This window comes from Clarias gariepinus, chromosome 19, assembly GCF_024256425.1.
Source record: "Clarias gariepinus isolate MV-2021 ecotype Netherlands chromosome 19, CGAR_prim_01v2, whole genome shotgun sequence".
In the NCBI taxonomy this organism is placed as follows: Eukaryota; Metazoa; Chordata; class Actinopteri; order Siluriformes; family Clariidae; genus Clarias; species Clarias gariepinus.
In genome coordinates this window covers 12,526,130-12,551,549 of record NC_071118.1, presented here as the reverse complement: position 1 = coordinate 12,551,549, position 25,420 = coordinate 12,526,130, and the positions used below count along the sequence as shown (strand labels likewise).

General features: G+C 38.8%; 2 protein-coding genes across 3 annotated transcripts; both read left to right on the top strand.

Moving 5' to 3' along the window:
- The first annotated feature begins 1,250 nt into the window (after positions 1 to 1,250).
- Positions 1,251 to 4,883, top strand: camlg (calcium modulating ligand). The gene is made up of 4 exons (XM_053477923.1): positions 1,251 to 1,625; positions 2,434 to 2,846; positions 2,956 to 3,021; positions 3,260 to 4,883. Exons 1-4 carry the CDS (start codon positions 1,478 to 1,480, stop codon positions 3,437 to 3,439), a joined length of 807 nt encoding a protein of 268 aa, XP_053333898.1. The 5' UTR covers positions 1,251 to 1,477; the 3' UTR covers positions 3,440 to 4,883.
- Positions 4,884 to 5,503: 620 nt separating this feature from the next.
- ddx46 (DEAD (Asp-Glu-Ala-Asp) box polypeptide 46) lies at positions 5,504 to 24,388 on the top strand. Of its 2 annotated transcripts, none has more exons than XM_053478790.1 (23): positions 5,504 to 5,599; positions 7,948 to 8,121; positions 8,213 to 8,290; positions 8,385 to 8,463; positions 8,552 to 8,717; positions 8,807 to 9,009; positions 9,170 to 9,280; positions 11,558 to 11,723; positions 11,820 to 11,940; positions 12,169 to 12,344; positions 12,441 to 12,562; positions 12,725 to 12,803; positions 15,879 to 15,961; positions 16,681 to 16,845; positions 16,944 to 17,106; positions 17,194 to 17,387; positions 18,008 to 18,145; positions 18,262 to 18,411; positions 18,671 to 18,889; positions 21,456 to 21,674; positions 21,975 to 22,119; positions 23,755 to 23,828; positions 24,100 to 24,388. In XM_053478790.1, exons 1-23 carry the CDS (start codon positions 5,583 to 5,585, stop codon positions 24,145 to 24,147), a joined length of 3,090 nt encoding a protein of 1,029 aa, XP_053334765.1. In that variant the 5' UTR covers positions 5,504 to 5,582; the 3' UTR covers positions 24,148 to 24,388. The 2 variants fall into 2 exon arrangements, with proteins under 2 accessions (XP_053334765.1, XP_053334763.1); XM_053478788.1 differs by having other exon boundaries at positions 8,549 to 8,717; positions 24,100 to 24,387.
- Positions 24,389 to 25,420: the final 1,032 nt, after the last annotated feature.

The following is a 25,420-nucleotide window of genomic DNA, read 5'->3' as shown; positions in this document are numbered from 1 at the left end:
TTTCGAACCACGCCAACAGATGACAGCACAAGACTGCACGCACAGTCACAGGGAGCACCGACCTGTGTACACCAGGAGTTGTGCAACTGGTGCTATTCTGACCATGCAATTTCATAATGGACAGCAAGTAAAATAGTAATCGTGAAATGCTGTGTGAAACTGAGAAAATCTGCCACAAAAACGTTTGACTAAGTTTGGCAAGTTTACAGCGAAGCTGCAATGAGTTGTTTAAGATGTTTTGAGTGGCACACTTCAAGAGCAGAAGAACAGAACTAGAAGACGACGAAAGATCAGGAAGACTCAACCCCCCAAAAATGTTGACACCATTCGGCGACTTGTGTTGGAGCAATCCTCACATTTAATTTGAACATGTGCCGTGTTTCTGCCAAGTTCGTCCTCAGCCTGCTGTGAATGACCCGTCCTTCATGTCGAGCATCATTACAGATGATGGTTTTGCGAATCTCAATTTTTTTTATAGCCCTTTATAATACAGTATACATTTTATTATTTAACCCATAAGATTAGCTAAATAAATAACACTGTATTTTTATTTGTTGGAAAATATAATACTTTCTCATTTTTGTATAATGTCAATTTTAATACAAGAAAGAGAGACATAAGTTTTTTAAATTTAGATTTAGTCATTAAAAAACATCCACTATAAATATTATATTTATTTAAAAAAAAATCAACTTCTTGTAGACAGAATAATAAATAAAATAATGTCTTTAAAAGGAAAAAAATTAGGAAACATAATTTGAATTAAAACAAGAATATTTGAAAAACATATTTCTGTATAATCCCAGGTCCAAAAAATTTGTGCAATGGTTTCAGGAGCAGCGGTACAGAAAGGGCTGCTGATGTCAATGTGCCTTTTAAACACTTAAAGTAATACAATTTGTAACAAGGTAATATTTATTTAAATGACCCATCAAATATATTTATATGTTTAAGTCACAAAGTTAAAGTTCGACACAAAAAGCCGAGCACCAGCGCAGACGTCACTTCCTTCGTGCGTTACCCGGGTAACATAAGCGCTAGCCTGTGTAATAGTAAGGATTAATTCAGTAAATTAAATGTAAAATTATTGCGTCAATTAATATTATGTTATCCTCGACAATAATGTCTTATCATCTATAAATATATATAACCTGTGGTTATATACTGTAAATCCTTTTTTTTCGCGCTCCAACATGGCGCAATGACTAATGGTTTTTTTTGTCATATCCACTTCCGGCGGAAGTGAAGCCCTATTGTTCACTTGTTCCCTAAGTCGTTTACACGTTTCTGTAAACTGAACAATTTCGCTCCCTGCAGTTTGGAATCGCACTTAACATGGCTGACCACTCTGTGCGGGACACTCTGCAGGGAACAACAAGCCGTTCGGGACGCAGCCGTTGATTTGTATTAACGCAGTAGCAAACGGGGTTCGTTAAAGAAGATTTTAATAAATAAGAAATCGGTGTGTGTTGAAGAGATGGAGAATGAAAGATCGACGGCGGAGGAGAGAGGAGTGAGCGCGGCGCAGAGGCGAGCGGAAATCCGCCGCAGGAAACTCTTAATGAATTCCGAGCAGAGAATGAACAGAATTGTGGGGTTTAATAAAAACGACGGAGAAAAGAGCGGTGAGAAATGATACTTTGTTCATTATACTTTCGTGTCTCATTCTGTCGGCGGTTTAATCCAGGGTTTAATGGGTCTAGGCTGCTGTTACTGCACCAGGCCTGCTGTGTTTGTGCTTTAGGGAATAAATAATTGAATTCCTCCTGGTGATGTCACTGCTCAGACACACCTGATTCAGCAATAGGTTAATAAGCATGTGTGTGAATGTGAGAAGAGCAGGAAGCCACGTGTATTATTGAGGAAAGCCAGCCCTCTGTTGTATGACTGATATTATGGGTTGGCAGATCTCTGCGAATGTTATTGATCTTTAAAAAAAAAAAATATATATATATATATATATTTATTTATTGCCATTTACCCGCTCACCTTTATTATTTTGAATGGTAAACTAGGCATTTCTGAGATAGGCTACATGTGATGAATCACAATTTTATATGCACATGTTATAATTGTTTTTTTAATTCAACAACAATAAAGAATAAATAAAAGATAATTAGATTTTACAAATGGGCATTGGTGGCTCAGTGGTAGGTTTCTCATCATCCCTGTGGAAGGCCCAGGTTTGTTTCCCATCCAACCCCCAAACTCCTGCCACTGGATCCAGTGCCGGTCCCAAGCCAGGATAAAATGGGAAGGTTGCGTGAAACACAAAACCAAATGATAGCAAATACATTAATTATAGACGGAGCTCACTGATTGTTTTTGTTTCCTCTATTTCACTCTAACTGCAGAAGAAATTATGACTGAAAATGTGACGGTGGTAGAAAAGTAAATCTGTTTAATTTAGATTTTTTTTCCTCCCTTTTAAAGAACACCATCGTGTTAAAGAACCACAGTTCCACCTAGACTTGGACAGGAACGAGTGTTTCTCCTCCTCGTTGTCTACTAAAAGAGTGTCTCCGTATGTCTCGGAGGTTCGGAGTGAGGGATCGATTTTAGACGAGAGGAAGGAGGAGGATGTGGAGGAAACCGAGCGAGGAGTTCGGCTCAGGCCAAGGGGGGAGACGTCGAGTGAAGAGCGCTCTTGTTCTCCTCGCAGGGGTTTAAACACCTACCTGTCTCGCTTTGATGATGCGATGAAGCTGCGTGGTCAACTGGCCAACGAGAAGGCGTCACAGGAGAACGGCGCAGAGGTGGAAGAGTTCGACTCGTTTCGGCTTTTCCGGCTGCTTGGCAGTGTGGTGTTAGCCGTGTGTGTGCGCGTGTTTGTCTGCCACTACCTGGTGAGAGTGCTACAGAGACATTTTGTTAGACACTTTTGTGATTGTTTGGTACAAGTGCGATGCCTTATTATATACCTAATTGGTGCTTGTCCTTTTTTTTTCCCTATAGTCTATATTTGCACCCTTTCTCACACTGGAGCTTGCCTACATGGGGTTGTACAAATACTTCCCAAAGGTGAGACAAACGGACCATGATGGGCAGATGGACAATGATAGACACATTGAAAACAGTGATGGACACTACAGACAGGCACAGAAACCCACACTGCCAGTGACACAGTGTATCTGTGTATAATAAAACAGATGATTGTGTTATAAGAACAGTTAGTGTTCTATCATTACAAGAGGGAATCTTGTCCTGCTGTGTAAATGTCTCGCTCTGCTGAATGTGCCCCTTTTGTGTCCATGTCTAGGTGGAGAGGAAGATGAAGACGACGGTGCTGTCTGCAGCGCTGCTTCTCTCAGGGATTCCAGCTGAAGTGATCAATCGCTCAGCAGAAACCTACAGGACGATGGGAGACGTTTTCTCCGATCTCTGTGTTTATTTTTTCACCTTCATCACCTGTCATGAGATCATCACTGCTTTCTCCTAACAGTTCACTTAAAGAACATACACTCACACATCAGTGTGTTTATTCCACTTTGCTGCAGTATTCCAACTAGTTTCCCCTTGGTTAAGTCTCCTAGTCATTTTAAGTGCTGCTCTATTGCCAGTTGAAGCAGTTTACAAAGGAACAGGTAAAATTTTATCCCTCCATCTTTCCTGCTAGTAGAAGAGCACTACTGGTCAGTGCTAACAAATTAGCAGCCTAGCTATTTAGCATGAGAGCTAGTCAGCAAACTGTACAGAAATTGTGTGCGCATGTGTTTGAGTCATAGTTCTCGCCGCACTGTGTGTGCGTAATATTACAGGGGTTAGTCAAATATTATCCACGCTCCAGTTATGTTAAAACTTCTGTTGGCCGCACTGTTTTAACAGCACTTTCCGTTTTACTTCTGCTACTGTCTCCCCAGTCATTACTGTGCAGGTGTAAACGTGTGACATCAGTTCATTCAGTCAGTTAATTTAACTGTGGTGCGAGCAAAAATTAGTCAACCATTTGTGATTTGCCCAAAAGAGGTGCAGTGTTTCTTCTATTTCTCTGTATTATATATTTTTTGTGGTCTGAGCATTTGCCTGGTACTATTACTTACTGGAAACTTTGTTCGCAGTACAGAGAAAATATTTTGTTAAGATGTGTGTGTAAAGAGAAGTTCAATAAAGGTCACATAAGTGTTAGCCATCAAGAAGGAGGTGAACATTTATCACTACAAGCTTTAGAGTAAATGGCATGGAATGGAAATGTCCTCGTTCACCAACTAAGCAAAAATCGTCCACGTCCACACACTTCTGCTCACACTGTCGACATACTGCAAAAACTTTTGTTTACAGGTGTTAAGGCATCCTTACTATAGTTCTGATCTTGCTTCATCAAACTTTCAGCTGTTTGGTCCCCTGAAAGCAGCCCTGTGAGACAATGATTCACTTTTTAAGTAGAAGAGAAGACAGCATTGCATTTTTTTTTTATCATGGAATATGAAAGCTCGTTGGAAAATGGACAAAGAATATTGGAGAGCAAGGAGATTATGTTAAAAAATATATTTATTTGTCTTTTCAAAAAAAATAGTTAAATCAATTCTACAGCCAAAGTGTGGATAATTTTAGACTCGCTCTTGTATGTTCCTGTTTATCATCCCTACACATCGCGCACTACACAGTTCCCCTTAGGCTTAAATTGCTTAAGTGTTATTGGGGAGAAAATAGCAGTGTTGGTGAGATAAACAGTTAAGTGTCATTGTGTTTTGATCCTTATTGTGTTGCTGGCTTATTAGTAATGTGAACAATTTGTTTAAGTTTCTTTTAAAAAAAACTTGATTAATATTATTTATGCTGCTTTCTTTTATGTAATTATTCCGTAAAACAAATTCTGCTACCTGTTACTGCAAAATTACTGTTCATTACAAGATGTGTAAACAATAAACTTCAGTAAACAGTCATGTGTGTATTGTACAGATTGTCCTTCAGTTGAAAGGTTTGTACCATTAAATTAATGCCACCATGAAAAATGTAATTGCAATCAAAACAACGGAACTCTGTGTGTGACTCCAACACTCGAATACACAGCCTCAAAATGTTTAGTTAATCTTTAGGTAAGGTTTAGTAAAGTCTCCAGTAACCAGTTGTTAAAAAGAAATAGTCTAGCAATAATAAAGATGGCTTAGTGGTTAGCACTGTTGCCTTGCACTGATTCAATTCCTGCCTCTGGGTCTGTTTGCCTGTTCTCCCCATGCTTGTTGGGTTTCCATCCCACAGACCAAAGACACAGAATAGGCTAACTGGTGTTTCCAAATTGCCATTAGGGTTTTGAACGTGTGTGTGTGCGCGTGCGCGCCCTGCGATGGATTGACACCCTGTTTAGGGCATACTCTGCCTTGTGCCTTAAGTCTCTTGGAATGAATAAGAGTTATAAAGAAATGGAGTAAACTCTGGAAATACTGGATTTTTTTTTTTAAGCTCAATTAATTGAATGGAATTACACTGAATTCGTTATTGTTTGGTTCCTCGGGGTGGCAGTACACCAGCTTCAGGCGGTTGTTATATCCAATAAATAAACACAGAAGAAGGAAGAACGGAACCGGAAGCTTGAATAGAAGAAACAAAACGTTTGTGAAACAGTTGAGCAGTTTACAGACAGTATGGGACGGGAGTCTCGGTAAGAATATTAACTGTATTACTGTATTTATTTATTTATAGAACCAGTTACGTGATGATAAAGAATAAATCAAGAAAGAAAGAAATCATTTCTAACCGAAGTGAAGCTATTAAATAGTTGCTAACGTTAATAACTTAGTATTGTCAGATTTAGCGGGCTTGCTAACTAACCGGCTTACAGTAGCTGGTGTTTTATTATTATTCATTCTCATAAGGGTTGGTTTGTTCATTGAGTGAACAAATGATTATATGAGCAGATTATTGTTTATTTCAGTGAGCTTTCTGCAAAAAGCGCGAGCTAGCTAGCTAGCTAGCCAGCCAGCTGTGCATGCGTGACGTCACGTGACGTGGGATTCTCACTTATGTTTGGATTTTGCTTAGGTTAAATAAACCCATGTGCATAATATAAGCTGTAGTTAGGGCAATTAATTTTGTTAAAATTAGCTAAAGTACCCGTCGTCGACGGTGAAAGAGTTAAAATGTTAAAGCTAAGAATAAGCTGATGAGCTTTAATGTAATCAGTGATATTATTATTCCAGGTTGAAGCCCACGCATATGTCTGCCTGTCATTCTGTACGACAGAACTCTCTGCCTAACTCAATAATACAACGAGATACGGTGTATCTTCACTTATAATTTCACTTAAAATGTGACCATTTAGCAGTGATAATCCCAGTAAAAATATTCAGTTTAGATTTTCTAATGAATATATATTGGTGTCTGATTACATTGCAGAAATAGTTTATTGCTATCTTATTGTAAAGTAAATTATTAAATCTGGGACATAACTGCTCATAACTTCACTTATACTTGGCTCTCAGTTTAGATATTTTACATGCCCTTATCTATGACTGCTGTGGATATGTTTGCTCTAATGTTCTGTGTTTTATCTTATAGTGGCGCATCACATTACTGATTTTTTGGTTTCTAAACTTAATGGACGAACTGGTTTAAACGCAGGAAGAATAAACATAGTCCTAAACTATGTTTAGTCCTAAACATAGTCCTAATAAACGCAGGAAGAATAAACATAGTCCTTTCATCTTTAAAAGTTTAGTTTTCACAGTGTACTTTCTTTTTTTTCTTGGAGTAGAGCCAGGCTGTATTGCACATTAATTTGTGTTTCATGAGGATTTGGACAGCTTGTAGGTGCATCGTCGTCGTTTGTATTTTATGTATACTCTGTCTATACATGGTGACCTATTGCGTTGATTGACTATGTTGATTGACGCGCATAGCCACGCGCACCTCAAGGGAAAATTGCTATATGCATCCAAAAAAATTTCTAGATAAAATCGCTTGTGTAATCTGGTACATAACTGCTCATAACTTCAGTAGACTTAAGTGGCCGTAAAGTTTCTGACTAGTTTGTTTAACAAGATCTTGAAGAGTGAGAGGATTCCAGAGGAATGGAGAAGTGTATTGGTGCCGATTTTTAAGAACAAGGGAGATGTGCAGAGCTGTGGCAATTACAGAGGCATAAGCTAATAAGCTATACAATAACGCTGTGGGAAAGAGTAGTGGAAGCTAGGTTAAGAGTACCACTAAGAGTACAACGGATGCAGCATTTGCTTTGAGGATGCTCATGGAGAAGTACAGAGAAGGTAATAAAGAGTTGCATTGTGTCTTTGTAGATTTAGAGAAAGCATTTGACGAGAGGAGCTGTGGTGTTGTATTGGGAAGTATTGAGTGGCAGAAACGTATGTTAGAGTGGTAAAGGACATGTATGAGAGCTGTAAGACAGTGGTGAGATGTGCTGTAGGTGTGACAGAAGAGTTCAAGGTGGAGGTGGGTTTGCATCAAGGATCGGCTCTGAGCCCCTTCCTGTTTGCTATGATGATGGACAAGATGGCAGATGAGGTTAGACAGGAGTCTCCATGGACAATGATGTTTGCAGACATTATGCTTTGTAGCGAGAGCAGAAAAAAGGTGGAGAAAAATTTGTAGAGGTGGAGGTATGCTCTGGAAAGCAGAGGAATAAAGGTTGGCCGCAGCAACACGGAATACATGTGTGTGTGAATGAGAGGGACCCGTTGAGGTCCCTCTCATGTGAAAGAGTGAAAGGATGCAGAGGATAGGGTTAGATGGAGGCAGATGATTCGCTGTGGCGACCCCTGAAAGGGAACAGCCGAAAGACAAAGAAGAAGAACAACAACTGCTTATGACTTCACTTCTCCTCAACATTTTGATTAAATTTATGCAGCAGCTTCAGTTTCAGGTCCTCCAAGAAAACATAGACAAAAGAGCATGTTTAGACCAATGTACAGAAAAAACATTTCTTTAATTCATATATACTAATAACAAATCTGCTTGTTATGAGTGTTAACAGGGTTAAGGTTTTTGTTACAGACATTACCGGAAGCGCTCATCATCGCGTGGTCGCTCAGGCAGTCGCTCTAAAAGTCGCTCTCCTGACTCCAAGCGGGTTAAGAAAGAGGACAGAGCACGTGACCGGGGTCGCCGAGAACGATCACGCAGCAGAGAGAGGAGGAGATCACGATCCAGAGAGCGCAAGAGACAGAGGTGACACTTTTTATCTCTCACAAACACACACACACTCAGAGTTTTTCTCATCCTTATACTTAATTTGTGGAACCATGTGTGCTCTCAACAGGCGGTCTCGCAGTCGTGAGCGTAAACGCACCAGGAGTCGTGAACGCAGGAGGTCAAGGAGCCGCAGCAAAGGCAGAAGGTCAGTGATCCAACTGTTAATGAGGGGAAAAAGCATAACCACAGATTGTGAGTACTGATCTGTGGTGACTCGAGTGTGTTTGTTTGTGATGCAGCAAGGAAAAGTCAGATAGTGGTGAGCAGTCAGCAGATAAGAAGAAGAAAGAGGAAAAGGAGGAGGAGCGAGTAGAGGATGTAAGTGTCTGTCTGTCTGTCTGTCTGTTAGACTGTCTGTCTGCAGTTTAGGAGGAGTTAATTGTGTTGTTAAACTGGCCCACAGCAGGATTTTGACCAGACGACCCTGGAGGAGGAGATGAGGAAAAGAAAGGAGCGAGTGGAAAAATGGAGAGAGGAGCAGAGGAAGAAGGCCATGGAGAACATTGGGGAGATTAAAAAGGAGCTGGAAGAGATGAAGCAGGGCAAGAAATGGAGCCTGGAAGATGATGATGGTATGTATGTGCAGGAGAGATCATAAGATACTGTATACACTTGCTGTATTAATTGTGTATAGTAATATATGTGCGTGTGTGTTTTGTAGATGATGATGAAGAGGGTCCAGCCTCTGTTGATCAAGAAGGCGAGGATGAAGAGGATAAGGAGAAGGAAGGAAAGGTGGAGGAAGCCGAGGAGCTGGAGGAGGACGGAGGGGAAGAGCTTGACCCCCTGGATGCCTACATGGAGGAAGTGAAGGAGGAAGTAAAGAAGTTTAACATGGGCACCATGCGGGGTGGAAATGACAAAGTGAGACACACAACAACACTGATGTAAACTCTATCATAGTTTTATCAGTGTAAACTGTGCATGTATTAGAGAGAGGATTCACTCACACAATGTTACAGTTTGTCATCATTGTGGTAGCATGTGTTTATCACAATTAAGTGTTTAAATTGTATGTGTACAGAAAGGAGGAATGACTGTGACAAAAGTGGTGACTGTGGTAAAGACGAAGAAGACACCTCATACCACCAAAAAGAAAGGAGAGTTAATGGAGAATGATCAGGATGCCATGGAGGTAAAACATACACCTTTACATACACCTGCATGTGTCTGTTGTTGTGTTTGCTAGTACAAGCATCACTAAACCTGGACTCAAATCTGGACTGAGTGACAGTTCTATTCTGACCCTGATGCTTTTCTGATAAACAAAAATAATTAATGTTCCAGCAATCTAACACTTTTTTTCATCAAGGTGGGTGGGGCTATGCATGTCACTCAACAGATCCAATCAAGCTCATTAGCTACCTGTGCATACACAGAGTGTACAGAAGAAACATAAATAAAAGTGTGACAGCGCATGGCTTATTTAGAAAAAAGGAACATAGACTACGAAAAATTAACCTTTAAAGATGAATGGACAGATCAATATATGTTTATTTTTCTTGCAGGAACTTTTTAACCAGTTTGTATAAAATGTTCCGAATTCATGGCGCTAATAAAAAGCAGGACCGTGAAGCTCCACAATTAGAAAAGAAAAAAAAAGGGTAATTTGGGCAAACATATCTATGGCAGTCCCGAACTGAGGGCCCAGTATGATGGAGCAACCAGATTCCTTTCACATTCATTTATGCCAGGGGTCTTTAACTAAAATTGCTTGAGGTCCGGTAAATGAACACTCCTCACCAGCTAAGGTCCGGACAACCCAAAACAGACACTGATGCTTTAGGTGTATCCAATATATGTTTTCATATGGATAAACATGTCTTTTCGTATGTATAAACAGACCAATTTACATGCTTCACAAATTGGACCTCATTTTAATGCTGTTCTGTTCTTTCCTTTATGTTGCTTTGGTACAAAATAATTTAATTAAACCAGTAACAATGTCTGACAAAAATATGATGAAGAAAACTGTGCAAAATGCCTTCATCTCTAAATCTGAAAAGAACATAAATTAATTTAAACATTAACAACTTAAAAATTAACAACTCCTTTACTATTTCCCCATCTGTAAAGGGCTTATGTTTTCCTAAAATCCCCTGTATTCTCAGTGAACATTCAAAAGCTCATTGCTGGGCGGTGAGTGAGTGAGAGAGGACCTGTGTAGATCGCTCATACTGCACTTTAAGTTCATTTATTTTTCTTGCCCTTACCCCAGACTGCTGGGGGTAAGTTTCTTCAAAGTGTCTATGTTTAGCTTCGTGATGGCGTTTAATATTTTGACAACCGCAACAGAGTCCGAGCAAATAAGACACATAGGCCTTGTAGAGCTTGATGCAGGAAGAATGGATGCATATTTTCCCACCCATTCATCATGGAAAACTCTCCAAATCAACTTTTAAAATTTTTTAACATTACTTTTTTTTTTTTTTTTTTTGCGCTAATATGTCTGTGCGCTGCTCTCGCTTTCTGCTCTCTTCAATGCACGCATGACTGCACATCTGAACGTATCGGTTGGCGTAGCAACCCGTGGCACCTTAGACCCAAATGGTTCTACTGAGCTGACCTTCACGTGCCCGATATACATTTTTTTTATTATTAGAAAATAGCGTTTGCTATATATATTTTATACTAAGTCAAAAGGCTTCGTGGTCCGGAGGGACGCATCTCGCGGTTCGGATTCGGACCGGGGTCCGCCAGTTGGCGACCGCTGATTTATGCTTTCAGCCTCGTAGCGTGCAAATGAAGATTTACTAAAGAGTTTTTTTAAGGATTGTTGTTTATACTTTATAAAAATACAAGGAACTACACACAGCCATCAAAGTTCAATATGTCCAATGTAGTTATTTAAAATTTGCAATTAATATTATTAAAATTCTACTAATATTATAAGCTGCTCTTTTTTTATAGACCAGCAATAACTGCATATAAAAAGATCTGAATCCTAACACAAACATGAAATTTGGACCTTGGCTCAAAGAAAATTTTATTGACTGGACCGGTTCATTTGTTACATTTTGACTCAGTAGCTCTGGCCTAGTAGTAGAATAACTTGGAGAATGGCAGCATACATCTTGTAAAGAGATGTGATTTTTATTAATTTTTTAAGTTATATATGTTTTAATAATACAGAGGGGGCCCAAAAAAATGTAGACACTTCAACATGGAAAAATGTATGCAAAATAAATCATGGTCATATTATGGTGCGATTACTGACTTCTTAAGAGGAAACATAATACTACATGTTGCTGCCAAAATTTAATTTAAGTAAAAAAATAAAAATAAAAAAGAGTATAGATGATAAATGTTGCAGTGTGTATACAAATTTATATAAATGGAATACAGCTTATTTGTGATAAACTGGTTTGTAAGTTCTTGCTCAAAACAAACTGTGTGTTGTGTGTGTTTGTAGTATTCATCAGAGGAGGAGGAAGTAGACCTGCAGACAGCTCTCACTGGCTTCCAGACCAAACAGCGAAAAATTCTCGAGCCTGTAGATCATCAGAAAATCCAGTACGAACCTTACCGCAAGAATTTCTACGTAGAAGTTCCTGAGCTGGCCAAAATGACACAGGAAGGTATGGTACCATTTAGGCCGACAGTTTGGTGTATACAGACACATGCACGCGCATAAAGAAAACAAGTTTTAAACTGACAGACTGACTGTGTTTCAGAGGTAAATGAGTATCGTCTTGAGCTTGAGGGAATCATAGTGAAGGGAAAAGGCTGTCCCAAACCCATAAAGACCTGGGTGCAGTGTGGAACCTCCATGAAGGTCCTCAACGCTCTTAAGAAGTGAGTGCTTCTTCATCGACCCCATCACAATCCTCTCCACACTAACATCTTTTCTTTATGCTTTTGTTCACCTCTCCTCTTTGCTTTTAAAAGATCTGATCACATCATCACGACTGGTGCAACAAGCACCCATGTTTTTGAACTGTGCGTGTGTGTGTGTTTTATCTTTGACACATTGGTCTCATCCCAAATATTTGAAATCCTTTTAACGGAATGTCTGTGTTTTAGGCATAACTATGAGAAGCCTACACCCATCCAGGCCCAGGCTATTCCAGCCATCATGTCAGGGCGTGACCTCATCGGTATCGCCAAAACAGGAAGTGGGAAAACAATTGCATTCCTGCTGCCAATGTTTCGCCATATTTTAGACCAGCGACCCTTAGAAGAGGGCGAAGGGCCTATCGGTACACCTGCGGACACACACACACACACACACACACTGGTCTTACCTTGGTAAGTGATACATAGTTTTAATACTAACAAGTTTCTCTGTTTTTCAGCGGTGATCATGACACCAACTCGTGAGCTCGCACTGCAGATCACCAAAGAGTGTAAAAAGTTCTCCAAGCCACTGGGTCTCAGAGTAGTGTGTGTGTATGGAGGAACAGGCATCAGTGAGCAGGTTTGTGTGTGTCTGTATTTTCTGCAGAGCTGGAGGTCACAGTGTGATCTCAGTGACCTGATTTTTAACTAAGCTAAAAAATTTGCTCCAAGTTATCTGTAATTGTTTTCTTAGAAGAAAGCTTGTGACTAGATTGTTACTCAGATATGTGTGTGTTTGTAGATAGCAGAGCTAAAGCGTGGAGCTGAAATCATTGTGTGCACTCCTGGTCGAATGATTGACATGCTGGGAGCCAACAGCGGTAAGTGTGTCCTTATCTCTCTCTCTCTGTGTGTGTGTGTGTGTGTGTGTGTGTGTGTGTGTGTGTGTGTGTGTGTGTATTTTCTCATTCCTATAAAGAATAGGCCATGACATCATGGCGCATTGCATTTTGGGTAGGGGGTCACCATGGTTTAGGACACTTTTGCAAGATCAGATCAACAGGGAGAATAAAGCATGAGTATGCAGTGAGAAAATGAAGTCCAATATTTCTTACAAAGCAAAGGAGTGTTAATTATGTCATGATATTTAGGACTGACTGTCCACAATGTTATTTTAAAATGGTCAGATCAGGTTTCGCTCTGTTCAGACTTGGGTTGGGTACCGAAAACCGATGCCAATATGGCACTGGAACCCATATAACCAGTACATACCATAATTGAATCAGATTTCCGTGCATTACTTCAATGTCTGAGCGATCGACTGAAATATTTGCCCTCTGATTCTCTGAAACAGAGTTTCCATGTAGTTTTTACATTTAGACTTAAAAGCACAACTCAGGAAATGAAACCTTCCAATAAAACATGAATGCAGTAAATGCACTTGCTCTGACAGCAGAAGGTAGCGTTAGCTATCTAAGCTAAACATGCTTAAATTAAAATGGCTAAAGCTAAACGTTGTAAAGTGTGTGTATATATATATATATATATATTTTTTTTTTTTTTTTTTTTTTTTTAGTGTGCATCTCAAATTTTTGCAGTACTTGAAGGCTACATTTCTCTTTCTCTGTATTTGTGCTCGCATTGGTGCAGAGAACTTTACATGTATTTATTTCAGTGCTGCACTAATCAATATAATGTTACAAAAATAAAGAGATTCAGAGCTGTTTATTTAAAGAAGTTTTGCATAATGTAGTGAGGTAATATGTGGTAAGGAAAGATTGGTTAATACACTGTGTTCCAAATTATTATGCAAATAGGATGCAAGTGTCATAAACATTTAAATGTTTAGTTTTTAAATTAAACTTATGGATGGTGTTGTGTCTCGGGGCTCTTTGGATTACTGAAATGAATTTCAGACACGTGTGATAATTAGTTTGCCAGATAAACCCAATTAAAGGAAAAGTACTGAAGAAGGTTGTTCCACATTATTAAGCAGTCCACAGGTTATAAGCAATATAGGAAAGAAAAAGGATCTCTATGCTGCCGAAAAGCATCAAATAGTGCAATGCCTTGGACAAGGTATGAAAACATTAGATATTTCAAGAAAACTTAAGCGTGATCATCATACTGTGAAGACATTTGTGGCTTATTCAGTGGACAGACAGGTCGTGCAGATAGAGGGAAAATGAGGGAGGTTTCTGCCAGACAAATTAATCGGATTAAGAAAGCAGCTGCGAAAATGCCATTACAAAGCAGCAAACAGGTCTTTAAAGCTACTGGTGCCTCTGGAGTCCCACAAAACTCAAGGTGTAGAATCTTTCAGAGGCTTGCAGTTGAGCATAAACCTACTATTAAGCCATCCCAACCAATGCTCACAAGCAGAAACGGTTGCAGTGGGCCCAGGCATACATACAGACTAATTTTTAAACAGTCTTGGTTACTGATGAGTGTCGTGCAACCCTGGATGGTCCAGATGGATGGAGTAGTGGTTGGTTGGTGGCTGGCCATCATGTCCCAACAAGGCTGCGACATTAGCAAGGAGGTGCCAGAGTCATGTTTTGGGCCGGAATCATGGGGAGAGAGCTGGTAGGCCCCTGTAGGGTCCCTGAAGGTGTGAAAATGACTTCTGCAAAGTATATTGAATGACCACTTTCTTCCATGGTAATAAAAGAAGAACCATGCCCTGGAGGCTATTCTGACATCCTGCTAAGAAATTCAAGCAGAAACTGTCCAAAAACTCACAAGTTCAATAGATGCAAGAATTGTGAAGGTGATATTAAAGAAGGGGTCCTATGTCAAGATGCAACATGCCCTGTTAGGATTTTTTTGATTAAAAAAGCTTTTACTTTCAGTAAATTTGACCCCCTAAAGCCGCAAATTCAACAAAAGCCCATTTTTAGTTCTTTACAGCCTATAAAATGTTTTAACTCTGTTGTGCATAATAATTTGGAACAGTGCATTTTTAGTTTTTTTATTTTTGAAATAAATATTATCAATAGGACGTTTGTTCAATAAAATTCAAATTATACACTTATGGTTGATAACTAGAAAATTATACTGACTGTCATTTGCATTGACTAATTATGAAAATCAGAGAAAGATATCATTTGCGTAATAATTTGGAACGTAGTGTACAATGGTGGAATAGTGACATAGTGTTTAGCACTGTGGCCTTATACCCCCAGGGTGAAAAGTCTCATTCCTGCAACTGTATGTATTGAGTTTGAATATTGTGTCTTGGTGGGTTTCCTCCAGTTACTCTGGTTACCTCCTGCAGTCCAAATACATGCAGATTAATTCAATTTCCATTTCCAGATTCCCCATATTGTGTGTGTGTGTGTGTGCGTTCTTCTGCCCTGTTGCTGTTGATGATGCAGCATGTTTTCACCATTTCACAATGCTTTTAAGTTAGATTATTACCATAACTAAGTTATTACCAGTTATTACTATAACTATTACTACTTTGTTTTTACTGTGCTTCTGTGCCCTAAATTACCACAATGCCTTATGTTTTTGCTGTCACAATCCCTTTCTCTGTAATGGCTATTTATGCACCCACTGTGATGTTTAATGAGGAGTGAGATCAGACTCCTTGTGGCTCAAAATCATCTCACTTATTTTCTTGCCTGTGTATATAAATGTTTAATAAGTGACTTGCAGATGATGAAGGTGGTGTATGACTGTATTAACAGAAGGTTTTGTGTGTTGTGTTTAAATCCTTAGTTTGTGCTCCCACACATGCGTGTAATCTGTGCTGTGTGTTTTCCAGGTGAGCGCGTGGTGTTTAATGTTTGTTTAACAGGTTGGCTGTGCCGAACAATGGTACGCAAGAAACCAGCAGTAACCTTCTGTCTGTCATAGAGCCGCATCCGTGTTAGTGTTAATGCAGGGTGTGTGTGTGTGTGTATGTGTTTATTGAGATGTGTTTATTAACGTGGAGTTGATGCTGATTTCAGGACGAGTCACAAACCTGCGCAGAGTCACATATGTCGTAGTTGATGAAGCTGATCGAATGTTTGATATGGGCTTCGAACCACAGGTGAGCTCGGCACATCAAACACCACTTTTAATATAGACCTTAGTTTAATATCTAGTTTAGCTTATTTATCCTCCTTATGACATTGACAAGCACAGAAAATGGTCAAACACTTACACTATACTCGCCAAGCAGCTTATTGCATTCATTTAAATTATTCTTTCACATCGCTGGGGGAAATTTGACCAACACTTTTTTTTCCAGCCACATTGGAAGGTTTGTTCACAGGGAACATGCTATATTATGCATAAAAGCAATCATGGTTTGTTTGTCATTTGTTTAGGTAGTTTGTCTAACAAAAACTAAATGAATTAGATTAAAATAAATATGAATTAGTGTGTGCATTATATTTCCCCAACTAGAAACTCTCCATGGCATGAATTATTTTTACTGCCTTTATTGCTACTGGTCTTGGCATTGTAATGTATTGCAGTATGATGAATATAGATGTGTCATCGTTCAGCTTGTTGTCAAATTTCTCTTTCCAAATTATTGTAGCCCAAAAGCCTTATGTACCTGAACTGCACATTCTCCCTCAGCATAGTAGATCCAGTGGTGCTAAAAGTCCATTTACTCTGCCAAGCTCTGTGTGCCAAATCTTCTAACAAATTATATTCTCAACCAACCTTCAATCTTAACCAGTGTGCTTTATTTATTTATTTATTTATTTATTTATTTATTATTTTTTAAAAGTCTTACTTTACATTGCATTGTGTTTGTAGGTAATGCGCATAGTGGATAATGTTCGGCCGGATCGCCAGACGGTGATGTTTTCAGCAACATTTCCTCGAGTGATGGAGGCTTTAGCTCGCCGTATCCTTAACAAACCAATTGAGGTCCAGGTTGGAGGAAGGAGCGTGGTTTGTTCTGATGTGGAGCAGCATGTGGTGAGAACACCCCTCCACACTAACACGCATAACTGCACATGCTGCAATTAGTGTCGTTATTTCAGAACCTGAGCTCTGTGTGTGTTTTTGTGTGTTAGATTGTGATTGAGGAAGAGAAGAAGTTCCTGAAGCTGCTGGAGATTTTGGGTCATTATCAGGAGAAAGGCTCAGTGATTATTTTTGTAGATAAACAGGAACACGCTGATGGGTTGCTGAAAGACCTGATGAAGGCCTCGTACCCCTGCATGTCTCTGCATGGAGGTAGACACCCACAGTGAGGCCTAAGTGCACTGTATTAATGTTATAGCATGTGTAGTGTTGTATTAATAATTCATTTCTCTCTCACAGGAATTGATCAGTATGATCGCGATAGTATAATAAATGATTTTAAGAGCGGTGCGTGTCGGCTGATGGTTGCCACGTCAGTGGCTGCGCGAGGCCTGGACGTAAAACAGCTCATACTCGTGGTGAACTACAGCTGTCCCAATCATTATGAAGACTATGTGCATCGTGCTGGGAGGACTGGTAGAGCTGGAAATAAGGTATGATTATGATGGTAATATAACACATGTAACAAAAGTGAGTACACCACTTTTAGTATTCCTAAAATCCAGCAGTGATCAGCTGAATCTTTTCTCTACAAAAAACACTGTAAAGTGGACAGGAGATGCTTTATTTTCCCTGATGATGTCTAGTTTTTAATATTCCATTGGTTTCCTTTTTTTTTTCATTACGTTACAAAGGGCATTACAAAATTATCTATGTGCAGTGCTTGTACAATGGCTCTGATTTGGTTTTCCCTTTTTTTTCTCAGCTCCAAATTGGCTTGCATACACACCTTTCTGGTTCATATAGGTTTATGCTTTTTTTTTTTTAAACAAAAACAAGTCTCAAACTAAGAGAAGACTTTCAGAGCTATAAAGTATTTAACAGTAACCTGTCACATGTGTTTATATATTTGATTACTTGAGAAATGGGTTTGTTCAATCAAAAAGTGTCATGTTTTAAGTTGTTTACCATGTCTAGATTAAACACCAGTATCTTCAGTGTACTGCAGAAACGATAGGAATTGGTCTTGCTATTCTTTCTTTTGGTGGGGACGGTATTGACACATTGGATGTTTGTGCGATACTTTGTTAACTGTTACGTATTTTGTTGTCAGGGTTATGCATACACCTTTATCACAGAAGATCAGGTACGGTATGCAGGTGACATCATTAAAGCTCTGGAGCTGTCTGGGTCTTCTGTTCCTCCTGAGCTTGAACAGCTTTGGGCTAGATTCAAAGATCAGCAGAAAGCGGTGAGCCTCAAAGACCATACCCAATATCACCACCATCCTTCCACATATACTCCAACTTATAACTGTGTATGTCTCTATTTGTATGTCTGTGTCTGGTTATATATGTATGTATGCAGGAGGGGAAGACTATTAAAAGCAGCAGTGGATTTTCAGGGAAAGGCTTTAAGTTTGATGAGACTGAACATGCTCTGGCTAATGAAAGGAAGAAACTGCAGAAAGCAGCACTTGGTCTTCATGACTCAGACGATGAGGACACAGCACTGGATGTAAGTGTGAAGATTCAGTGTGGAGTTAATGTTCTGTCTAACTGTTGATTTGCTTGTTGCCGCCTGTGCAAGTAGCCATGTGCATGAATGTGACCTAAGTATAAACTATAAATTAATAGCTAGGTGGAAGTCAGCAAGCAGGTCAATTGACGTCACGCTACGTGCATGTGTGTAGTTTGACACCGATTTTTATTTTTATTTTTATTAATTATATGATGTGTGGTGTTAACAAAGGAGTTGCCTTTTCGAACCCTCACAGATCGATGAACAGATCGAAAGCATGTTTAACTCTAAGAAACGTGTGAAAGACCTGGCAGCTCCAGGGGGTGCTGCACCGGCAGCTTCAGGACTCACTGTTACTGCTGCAGGACTTGGTGGTCTTGCTGTACCTTCAGCTGGAAACATCCAGAAGCTTGAAATCGCCAAGAAACTGGCACTGAAGATCAACGCGCAGAAAAACCTTGGTGCTGAAGCTCAGGTGAGACAGGATGACTATAGCAAACATGAGAACGCAGACTTGTAATGATAATAATAATGCATTTTATTTAAAGGCGCCTTTCTAAACACCCAAGGACACCTTACAGCAAAACATCCAATAAAATAGTAACAATATAAAAATCACATTATAAAATTTACAACATAAATACATCCATCACACATCAAAATAAAAAAGAAAGCTGCAATTCACACGTATGCTTGAGTAAAAAAAATTGGTTTTAAGACGGGATTTAAAAATATGAAGACTGTCACTGTTCCATATGTTGGGGCGGAGCGAGTTCCACAACCGAGGTGCCACAAAACTAAAAGTTCTCACTCCCATTGTACTTAAACGAATGAGCGGTGGCACGAGAGAAATAGAGTCAATCGATCTCCTCTCGAAGAGAACGAGAAGGAGTGTAAATATTTAGAAGATCAGTGAGATATGGAGGAGCCAGAATGTAAGAATCTATGTAGAGCCTTAAATGTAAGAAGCTAAATTTTTTAATCAATACGGTACTTAACTGGGACCAGTGTAATTGCTGTAGAATTATAGTGACGTGCTCGCGTAGAGGAGTCCTGGATAAGACGCGAGCCGCTGAATTTTGGACCAGTTGAAGTTTGCGGAGAAGTTTTATAGGAAGACCAGAAAGAAGAGCATTACAGTAATTAATTCGTAAAGTGACCAGCGCATGAATTAAAATTGCTGTACTGCTCTTAGTAAGAGAAGGACGAAGGCGGATAATATTACGCAAATGAATATATGCGGCACGTGTAATGTTATTAACATGAGCTTCAAAAGTGTGCTGCCCAGAATGAAGCCCAGACTCCTGACCTGTTGAGGTTTAGAAGATAAATATAATTGTGTGTCATCGGCATAGCAGTGGAAATTGATACCGTATTACCTAAAAATAAAACCAAGCCCAAAACGTATCCCTGAGGAACTCCGGAGGTAACTATAAGTGATCTTGATTTACAGTTTTTTTATTCGGACATATTGATTACGACCGGTAAGGTAAGATCTAAACTAGGACAGGGGGGTACCTGTGATTCCCATAGCTGCTAACCTGTCCAAAAGTATCTTGTGCGAGATGGTGTCAAATGCCGCACTAAGATTCAGTAGGACAAGTATAATCAGAAGTCATTAGTTAACCATAACCAAGGCCGTCTCTGTGCTATGAGAATGAAAACCAGATTGGAAATGTTCATATAATGCATTCTTGGAAAGGTATTCATGAATTTGAGCTTTGACACACTTTTCCAATATTTTAGTAGTGAATGGCAAATTAGAAATCGGTGTATAATTTTTAAAATTTAATGGATCAGGCCCTTAATTTCTTGAGAATGGGAGTGATGACCGCGGTTTTCATAGAGGAAGGTACATACCCGGTAGCAAGGGAGGAATAAATAATTTTTGTGAGTAATGAGAACAATGACGGTAAGCAGGCTTTAACTAAGCAAGTAGGCATTGGGTCAAGCTGACAGGTGGAAGATTTTGATTTTTGTATGTAATTAGATATCTCTGCTAAAGATGGTAGGATAAAAGAAGTAAAAGAGTGTATAGTCATTTGTGAGACTAAGGAACTGGGATCGTGATTTAAATCATTAGTAAGCCATTGCTGATGAATCTTGTTAATTTTTGACTTGAAAAAAAGTCATAAAATTATTGCATTGTTCTGTAGAACACAGGCTTAAAGGCAGGTTATCTGCTGGACATAAAACCTTCTTGACTACAGAGAAAAGCGATCTAGAGTTTCCTTCGCTGGCCCTAATTATATTAGAATAATAGTCTGATTTTGCTTTAGACTAAGCTTTCCTTATAGTGATACATATGATCACTCAACATATCTTTGTGTACCATTAGGCCAGATTTAGCATATCAAGCTACGTTCAAGCCTACGTCCCTTAGTTTTAAGTAGACGCAGATCAGGGGTAAACCATGGAGCAGAAACACTAATAGAAACAGTCCGAGTTTTAACAGGGGCAAAAACATCTCTGTTAGTCCACTATTATAATAAGAAATCGGAGCGCCAGGAGTGGAGAAGTCCGCTTTGTTGGAGAAGCTGGCAAGTTCATCCGCAAGGTTAGAGACATCAATGTTCTTAATGTTCCGAAAAGTGATACTATGGCCTGTTTTTAACTTAAAAACTGCCAACTGAGCACAAAAAGACACTAGGAAATGATCTAATAAAGACAGGTCAGAAACAAAACAGTTATATGGAGCTAAACCAGAGCAGCAGATGAGGTCGAGAATATGACCTTTAGAGTGAGTAGGAGAGTTCACAAACTGCTGCAAGCCAAAACTGTTTAATCAAGATAGAAAGTCACCTGTGCTTTTATTACTCAAATTGTCAATATGAATGTTAAAATCACCCAACATGATTACATTAGAAGACATAGGACACAGATCAGTTTAAAAGCTCAGAAAGTTCAGGTAAAAAACTAGAATTATTTTGTCAGTCTCAACTGCTAATTACACTGATTTTCAGCACATTTTTGTATTTTGTAAACAATCCTGTACTTTGTTTTGCAATCACATTGTAATTTTTTCCCCCCTTAAATCTCAGGATGTCATGCAGCAGGCCACTAATGCCATCATGAGGGGTGGCACCATGATTGCACCCTCTATCTCTGCTAAGACCATTGCTGAGCAGCTGGCTGAGAAAATCAATGCCAAGCTGAACTATACTCCTATTGAGAAACTGGAAGAGGAGAGACAAAATGCTGAACAGTCAGAAAGTGTCAAGAGGTATGAAGAGGAACTGGAGATCAACGACTTTCCTCAGGTAGACACACTCCTCTAACTCTCAAAGGTGTACGTGTGAGTGAGATAGAGGGGGGGAGGAAGGTGAGGGAGATGGGTGTTCACATTTAAACTTTTATAACCACTGAGAGAAAGTCAGGTACCCACAACTGACCCCTGATATGCTGTGTGCGTTAGCAAGCAAGTACACACTTTCCCCTGATACAACCTGTGTAGAGAGTCAGGTATTTAGCTAACCCCTCAAATGCTGTGTGTGAGTAAGAGACAGGTACACATAAAATTATTGAGCTATTATTGATGTCCCTTTATTATTGGCCTGTAGACGGCGAGGTGGAAGGTGACTTCTAAAGAGGCTCTGCAGAGGATTGGAGAGTATTCAGAGGCTGCCATTACCATCAGAGGGACGTACTTCCCCCCTGGCAAAGAACCCAAAGAGGGAGAACGCAAGATTTACCTTGCCATCGAGAGTAAGTATTAAAACACACCTGAGATTTTTAGATGTCCTAAGTCAAGTCTCAAATTTTTAAATGCCAATCGAATCTGAAGTCATCATAAGAATTATATGGGAGAAATACCTGTAAGTTTATTATATAGTAACAATAAATAATACATAAACAGTTTAACCGTGGACTGTTCGTTACCTGAAGCATGCTTGTATATCAAAACACTTGTTTATCAAAGTGAATTTCCTCCATATGAATTAATGGATCCCCCGATGATTTGTTCCACAACCCAAAAATAATTAATACAAAAGGTAAAGTAAAAATTAAACAAATTAACCTGCACTTTACCTTTTAAAAGAACTGGTGTTAGAAGAGGGAAGCAGGAGCTACTATGTAGGGAAGCTGGGCTACTGTGTAGGACTTACACACTTCACTCAGACACACATGGAATTACTCATCTAAACTGATACATCTCCTACACTGCACTTGGACCAAAAAATGCTTTACATGCACGCATGCACACACAAACTTATGGAATCACTCCTCTAAACAGATTAATCTCCTGTACTGCTACAGCCTTTTAAAAGTTTTTACGAACTATACGAATGACGCGCACTGAGACTAAGCATGGAAGACGTTTATCCACAATCCTACCCAGAGAGAGAGAGAGAGAAGAATCGTTGTCTTAATCATGTGAAACCTGGCAAGCAAAGCGTATACGTAGTACAGTACTCGTATTTCAATACCTCGTTTGTTTAATAAATTAAAATTTATTTTTAAAATTTGCTCTTGCAAAACGCTCACAAAGTTATTCGCAATCCAAAGTTCCACTGTATATATAAAGCTTTAGAGCTTGTATATATGCCTTATAACAATAAAGCATACTACATATAGCACAGTATTATCCACAGTGTAAGGGAAAACATGGTGGACTGTTTGCAGGTTACAACTATATTTTTAGAAATATTTTATATCACCTATTTTTTATGTATTTATTATTTTTTATATTTTTAAAAAATGCCTTTCAAGACACATTTTTATATATGTGAACCTTAAGGTCCAACAGTACAGTCCCTATTCTTTTAAAACTAATGGAAAAACATGTCTGGTTCCTCTCAAGGTTTCTTCCAATTACCATCTCAGGGAGTTTTTCCTTGCCACTGTCGCCATCGTCCTCGGCTTGCTCATCAGGGACAGTCATTTTCATTCATTTCAGTCATTTCATTCCTGTCAGACAAGAACTGAAATATCGGGCTTATCTAAACTTAATAGTTGAAGATTGAAAAATTTTATTTTTCCAAGCTACACCTGCTCTGTTTTAGTGAGTGGGTCCACTGTAGTCTCATACATCTGGAACCCAGTGTGGTTTTCTGATCTTGTAGCCCATCCACCCCCTCAAGTTTTAATATGTTGCGAGTTCTTTTCTTTTTTTGTTGTTTTTTATGCCCCACAGTTGAAAATAGTGCTTAAGTTACTGTAATCTTTCCTGTTGGCTTAAACCAATTGGTCTAATTCTTTGTTCCTCATCCAAACTGGCACATAACGTTAAGTTATAGTATTTTAATTGTTTTAAAATGGTTGACATTGAGAATATTACTTATTAACACCGTTACCAAACAAATGATAATTAGATAAATTAAACTGTTGAATGTTTCTCAGGTGCAAATGAGTTGGCGGTGCAGAAAGCAAAAGCAGAGATCACACGACTCATTAAAGAAGAACTCATACGTTTGGTAATCTCATTTTTCTTCTTGCTTATAACTACTGGTACAATAATGCTAATAATCATTATCATCATTATTGGTTAGATACATGTGTGTATTAAGATATTTTATTCTTAAACAGAAATTATTTTAGACTTTGACCACTAAGGGGGAATGATGGTTTAAATTAAGAACTTTTGCTAAAGTTTAATTTGTTTAAGAATAGTTAAATCATTGCAAAGTCATGAATGTATTTTGTTTTTTGATTGCGCATTAACAGTTTTTTTTTTCTTCTTTTCAGCAAAACTCATACCAGCCAACAGCCAAAGGCCGATACAAAGTGCTGTAGACAAAGACATTGCTGTGTTTTTATGTTTTATGTTGACATAAGAGGGGAGTGTTTTTCAGTGATTAAATAATATGATTTAGCTCTCAATTCAGTCTCATTCATTACATGTAGATTTCCTTTAACACCAATAAAACATTTTAAATATAACCTTTAGTGTGTATAAAGTTAAAATAATTTTTTGAATTGACAAATTTTTTTAACTTTATTTTGAGAAAATTTAATGCTCCTTGAGCTGTTTTTAATGGCCTTACATTTTTGAAGCATGAACAACACTAGTAAAAAAATAATGTACTTCACCCAGCTGCTCTCGATTTCTCACGGTGCATTTGATAATCACCATGGCATTTACATCACATTAGGCATTTGGCAGATGCCCTTATCCAGAGTGACCATTCATTTTTATCTCTCTACATTTTTATTATTATATATCTGAGCAGTTGGGGGTTAAGGGCCTTGTTTAAGGGCCCAACAGTGGCAACTTGTTGGTCAAAGGGTTTGAACCTGGGACCTTCCTGAAACTTAGCCCAATGCCTTAACCACTGAGCTACCTCTGACCCCCATGGCAGGATGGGGACAGGATGGATTTACACTATAAAATTTCTGTTGGATTGAGGTCTGAAATGTGTTCTGGGTGTGTCATTGAGTTAAAATGGCACCACTCTTTGATCTGTGGAAAGATGCATCATCCTGATAACTTTATCACCAACAAACGATTTTTTTTAATCAATGGCATTAGAAAATTACCCAGAATTTTAGTGCCTGCCTGTACATTGAATGTTAAAAAGTGATTGCCCTCTCCTAGGCCTTTTATCTGACATGCAACCCCATACATGAGTATAGAAATTTTTATTTACTTCAGACAGTTACCTTTTATGTTTTCTTATTCGAATGGCACCAGACCAGAAATTCCAGTATCCTCATTTTGGCCATTACATATTTGTGATTCATTATTGCATATCACTTTCTTCCAATCATCTATACACTGTGATTGATCCCTTGTTTTCCTTTGTTTAGGTGTTGGTGCTGGCTTTTATTGGGCTTTTGTATATGTAATTCAGCTAAGTGCTTGTGGTTCTGCCATACACATTGACTCCAGTTTTCACCCATTTGTTAATTGCAGTCTTAATTCCACCCACTATTGACTGCAAATTAGTTTGCATTTTTAGACCTGTCCTGATATTTGCTTTGGAAAGGAAAATTACAAAAAGGTTCCATAAATCTTTTCTTAATATTGAGTAATTCCATATTTTTGTTACTTAATTTATAAATGAAT